At 40.5% G+C, this 6234-nt stretch overlaps 1 protein-coding gene across 1 annotated transcript in view; it reads right to left on the bottom strand.

The window, feature by feature from the left end:
* Window positions 1-6234, bottom strand: part of BANK1 (B cell scaffold protein with ankyrin repeats 1) — a 235995-nt gene that overhangs the window by 176971 nt on the left and 52790 nt on the right. Inside the window, exon 8 of the mRNA XM_027772930.1 lies at window positions 703-808. Coding sequence (XP_027628731.1) covers window positions 703-808 — 106 coding nt within the window. The remainder of the gene's footprint in view (window positions 1-702; window positions 809-6234) is intronic.

Below are 6234 nucleotides of genomic sequence, written 5' to 3'. Positions count from 1 at the left end.
AGGCATTTAAGTAATTTTAATTTCTAGAAAGTGTTTCCATTTTTATGAACTGTAATTCTGTGGTAAAATCCTTCATATCTTTTTTTTTTTTTTTTTAAGAGGTTTTTGCTATAGGGCTCATGCTCTCGCCAGACAGACAGAGAGACAGAAAGCGAGATATCATCCCCCAGGGGAGATGGCCACGCACGCCACAATCCCTTCTCCTCCATTCTCCTCTCGGGATCTTGGGCACACATGCACACGTTCCCGGCGTGAGTTTTAAGCCACCAGGTCCGGGACGTGAACCACGGTCGACTACGTGGGAGTCCAGCGACATAGCCGTTACGCTAACTGCTGGTCCCATATCTTTGGAAGATTTAAGTTAGTTCCACTTTTTAGTAATTATAAACAATGATGATATGAATAATCTCTTCCATAAATGTATTTGTCCAAACATTTCCTTAGAATAAAAAAGCAAGAAATAGGTCTGCAAATTTTAGAAGTTAAGGAGAGTTTTAGGCATATGATTAAAAAAATAGATGACATTCCACAGTGGCAATGGAACGTCTGCAGTTTATGCAGAGTGCCCTTTCCCCAGGAGTGAGGAGATGCCTCCAACATTTCATTGGCAGTGCAACTAGCTGTATCCGTGGCTGTCACATTAATGAGTTACATATAGTGGAGTATGACAAAGCATAATCAGAGTGGTTACAAAGTACTCACATCCTTCTTGAAGGTAGCTTTTAGACTGAAGAGCCTGGAACTCGTAGTATGGTATCTCATGTTTGAATGTGAATGCAAGAATGCTATCAAGTTCTTCGATGCCATTCTGTTTTCAAATAAAAAGAAATTTTTAAATTTGTCCGATTATTTACATAGAAACTCTTTTTAGTGCAATTTAACTAAAATGTATTAGCTAGAATAAATACTGAGTACTCTAGTAAGGCTGGTAACTTCTTTGAAGGAGAAATGCAAAACATTGGAGGCTTGCTAAAAACCAATTAAGATAATAGAAAAACAGGTACAAGAAGTCAGTCTTCTCTTTTGGATGAGTAACCATAACTTCACTTAAATACTAATTTTAAAAGAGCAATACAAGGGGTTGATAAAAACACCAGCATTTGTCTCAATGATAAATTCCAGTGAAATACATGTTGCATAAAGAAAATAATAAAATGCTAAGTCTAGTTCTGCAGCTTAAGGGTCAGAAGTGGGGTGGTCTTAAATAGATATTATTTCTGTGTCTAAGGGAGGGCCAATATTTATCTCAGCCTTTTTTCTCCTTCTGCAGATATAACTATCTTGCTACTCTACTTCCCTATCTGAGCATTTCTGGAGTTGCCATGCATCAAATATGCTACTGCTGACATGGAAGCATTCCATGCTGATCACTACCCTGTTACAAAGACCAGCATTCTTTAAAAACTGGGTTATGTCAAGGCTATGCCTGGGACCAGGTTGTTCAAAACAGGCAGGATTACAGCTGAGGAGGTGGGGCGATCCTCGGAGGCCTGGGGGGAGGAGGGGATTATGGAACAACACTTCCTAATTAAGATTTTTTAAATAATTTCCAAATAAGGTCAGATATACCAGTATGTAGTTACCAGATAAATTACTGAAATGAAAGAACATTTTTGGGGGGCTAGCAGATGACATGGTGGTTAAAGGCACTGGATTCCCATACGGCCGACTATAGTTTGAGTCCTGGACCTGGCGGCTTGTTTTCTCACTTTCCTTTCTCTCTGGTGAAATTTTAAAATAATAATAACAAAAGGAATTAATTAACTAAATATTTTTATAAAAGAACATTTTTGTTACTTTATTTCTTTAGTTTTCAGAATTCTGGGTGCAAATAATGGAGTGGTTCAGGCTTCCCTGAAATTTCTGAAAGTCCTGCCAAGAAATATTGAGAAGGGGCACAAATATTCTCTTCCCAGCCTGTAGCTAGGTAATGCGGAGCGAAAGCCAACACTCACCCTCTACTAAACATTAGGAACTATGTGAAGCCCTTAGCTCTGGAGCATTAAAACAAAAAAGAAAAAAAAAAGGAAAGCGGTGACAACACACACAACTTGTAAAGCTTCAGTCCTGCAAGGAGCCACCCTGTGTCCTGTGATAAACAGTCAGATGGGCTAGGGACAGTGTGGGCAAGAGAGACGCTTCATTTCCACAAAGGAAGAGCAAGCCAGGGAAGGCTTCAGGGAGGAGATGGCCTGAGTCAAGAGTGCCATGCATATGGGGGCATTTTAGAGTAAAATAACAAGCTGCATAAAGAGAGGTCATGGAGCATCTAGTGGTTAAGGACTCTAGGTGCTTCCAGCAGACAGAGAAGATGAGTCGTAAGGAGAACGCGGACTTTGCAAGAAGCGCCATAAGCCAGATGAGGAGTCCGTAAGCAATGAGTGTTAGGATTATAACGGTTCATGTAGAAACCGTTACTGTACAGGTTAAATTAAACTTATTTAGTTCATGAGATTGCTTTTGTGGTTGACTATTGATATTGAGGAGCCTACTCTATAAACGAAGATGTGACAATTTGAAAAAAGTTTTAATTTTTATTCATATTAGAGAGCCCCTGAGTGTGCAGGAGAGAGAAAAAGAGAGAGAGAGTGAAAGGAAGCACCCCAGAAAGGGCCTGGTCATGCCACCTGCCGGCTCCACTTTTCTATTTTTTTTTCCCCAGAAAGGGCCTGGTCATGCCACACCTCTTTCCCCTCCAGTTTCCTATACCCTCAAAATCCTGGACACCCATGGGTAAGTCCAGTGTGAAGCTGACGGGGCTGGGATTCGAGCCCCAGTCAGCCATGTGAAATCCACCTTCCGTCTGCCCAGCACAGCACCGACCATCATGCCACTGGGCCAGCCTGAGCTGGGGTAAGTTTAGACGCTATAAGTAATTATGATTTTGATCTTTTCAGGAAGTCTCTGATTGGAGCGGGAGGGTCAAACATTACTGGCAATATGTATGCATTCTATACTACTGCTCAAAAAGGGCATGTTTTAGTTAAATATAAGCTGATGAAAAACATGCACATCAGAGCATTAGTTTATAAATCTCAAATATTGCATCAATAGCCAGACAGCTCAGCATAGCCCGTCATTCAGTCATTGGTCTTTCCACGTGAGGAGATACATCTATCATTTCTTCTCAAAAGTGTACAAGAGTTAGTGGGCAAAGATTCGTGTGGCACAGTTGGCACACACATGTGGAAGTTAGACATGAAGTAAGCTCTGGGAGTCCTTCCAGATCTGAGATTCTGAGACACAGGCAAGAATTCCAAAGAGCAAGAGCTGCCCCAGGAATACGCGACACGCCCTTCCTCACGTGGGCCATGAGGGCACTTTAACACGGGACATGCTAATCCCAACAGCACGGAATTTTAAACATAAACTGTATTCAGAGTCAGAAAGAAAATGATCATGTGGACCATGATATTTCATTAATTACGGAAAAAACGCAGATCCCTTTCAATATTCTAGCCTATCTTCACTAACTGAATTGCATCATTTCTCCTTTACATTTAATAATTATATCTCTAATATGATACTTGCATATAAATAATTGGTATAAACAAAAAACAAAAATGTATAAAATCAGGAAAATAACACCAACGGAATTTCTTCCTAGAAGATAGCCTAACTAGCAAAATCTGACTTGAATAATTGTGTCTTTTTTTTGGAGAGGTTTTTGTTATAGGACTTGTGCACTCGCCAGACAGAGAGAGAGACAGAAAGCGAGAAATCACCCCCAGGGGGAATGGCCATGCCACAATCCCTTCTCCTCTATTCTCCTCTCGGGATCTTGGGCACGCACGCACATGCACCCGGCATGAGTTTAAGCCACCAGGTCCGGGATTCGAACTGCAGTCGACTACATGGGAGTCCAGCGACATAGCCATTACTCCAACTGCTGGTCCCATTGTGTCTTTTTAAAAATGATGTTTGAGAGACACAATAAGCATCCTTTATAAACACTGGCATTGAAATTTGCAAAGTGACATACGTTAGAATTTTTATCTCCTTAAAATAAGTTGTACCACACAGAGAAAAAGTGATATAATTATGTTCAAAATAGAAGATTACAATGGAAGAGTATGTCTATTTAACAACATTCAAAATGATCCAAGTTTTTTAGTTAATGAGCAACTTGATGTGAAATTAAGAACTAAATGATAAGATTGTATTGACACTATTCTTTGGATATGAAAACATTACATATATATTCAAATATTCATAACATAGAATTACATATGCATGCATACAGACATTTATATCTATCTATCTATATTAAGACCCTGGAGAAAGGGAGTGGAAAAAGGACCGAGCTGTGCACTAGAACCCTAACTGTATGATAATAATATTTTATAAATACGAAGTCGAGATATGACTTTTCCAAGGTAATTTTTTTCAGTGTCACATGAGGAAAAAAGAGATTGAAAAACAGAACTAAAAAAATAAATTCACACATGCATTTAGAAAATCACAAATCTATTTGAATATGAACATGTTATATACATTTATATTCATTCCTAATAAAATGCTATTATAATGAGTATTTCTTGCTAAAGAGAGAATACACGAAATATCTAATTTTAAAATATTTATAATTATGTTAAAAATACGTAAAATTCTGGGACCAGCAGTTGGCATAAGGGCTGTTACTGGACTCCCATGTAGTCGACTGTGGTTCTAGTCCCAGACCCAGTGGCTTAACTAACTCACACCGGGCGCGTGTGTGTGCGTGCTCAAGATCCCGAGAGGAGAATGGAGGAGAAGGGATTGCAGCGTGGCCATCCCCCCTGGGGGTGATTTCTCGCTTTCTCTCTCTCTTTTGCTCTCTGTCTTTCCAGTGAGCACACGCACCCTATGCACAAAAACCTCTCCAAAAAACAACAAAATGTAAAATTCTCAGAAATAATTGCACTTTCACCTTTTCCTTGTGTAAGATAATCTATTTGTAATTGTACTTTCTTTCACCTTTTCCTTGTGTAAGATAATCTATGCAATGTGCACAGTCAGAGTTTAAGGAGTAATAACAACTACTGCATGTTTCGTACTAATAATACCTTAAGTTTTCTATGATCTATCTCTAATTTTTAGAGCAACCTGAAAGTTGGTTATTTAAAAGTGTCTACTTCTAAAGCTGTGATTATCATGGAACAAAAATGTACTGACATCCAAAGTTGTAAGTTGTGGCGCTCATAAGTGGTAGAATAAAGATTCTAACATGCCTTTCCACTCCAAGTGCATGACTCCCCCCACCCCCAACCCCAACCCCGAGGGTTTGTGCACTCATAGGAGAGAGTGAGATAGAGAGAGAAAGCCACCTCCGGGGGGACAATCAAGTTGAACGCTCTTCTCCTCCATCTCTCCCTCCTTTGGGGAGTTTGGGTGTATATGCCCCTGTGCTTGGTGTTTCTCAAACTGCCAGGTCCGGGACTTGAACCACTTAACCGCCAGGCTGCCAGCTGGTTCAGCACATGCATCAACACTTAACGGTACATTCTCATCATGGAGAGAACAGAAGCTGAGATAGTATCTGAGTAAGGTAGGTAAGCTGTGGCTCCATGACTCCGAGGTGACCGCTGCAGGGGCAAACACCGTGTCCTTGTTCAGCGGGAAAAGGAGGAAAGAAGCATGGAGAGGGGAAGGGGCCTGGAGGGGGGAGCTGCTGCCAACCACGGCTGTTCTTTTCCTTCTTTTAATCAGAAAAGCAAGAGCTTGAAAAATGTCCCCTTGCGTTTCCTTACCTAAAACTTCTCATGTGACGGTGTCCAGCTACAGGAGCTGTTAAAATGCTGGAATGTGGTCTTCTCAGCCTCCATAATTGAAGCAGGCCAAGACAAGGGGTGTCAGAGCATAACGCCAATGTTGAGTGAGGGGCCCTAAATGATCAACTGCAGAATATTCAGATAATTAAAAAAAAAATGGTAGAGAAAGTAATAATAAGGAGCCTTGATTAACAAGAGGAAGAACTTTGGCAAAATAATTATGGGACGTTTGTGGGACAAAACGTTACATTTGTAGTGTTTTCTCTCTGCCCTCAGATACCTAAACGGAGCGTCAATGGTGAACTGAGAACAGCCTGCTTCTTCTCACTATAACAAATCACGGTGCTTGTTTAAGTTCCACTAGTAAACAGGAAAAAAAAAATCTCCTCTTGTTGCTCCATTGTTCATAATGTGTGCTGTGAAAGAGAGCCAAAACAGCCATTTAAGACGGAATGTGACAAATAGTTTACACAAGCTCTCCTAA

The sequence above is a fragment of the Tupaia chinensis genome, unplaced genomic scaffold (genome assembly GCF_000334495.1).
Source record: "Tupaia chinensis unplaced genomic scaffold, TupChi_1.0 Scaffold000315_1, whole genome shotgun sequence".
In the NCBI taxonomy this organism is placed as follows: domain Eukaryota; kingdom Metazoa; phylum Chordata; class Mammalia; order Scandentia; family Tupaiidae; genus Tupaia; species Tupaia belangeri.
The sequence above is the reverse complement of the archived record's forward strand: the minus strand, read 5'-3'. Positions and strand labels throughout refer to the sequence as shown.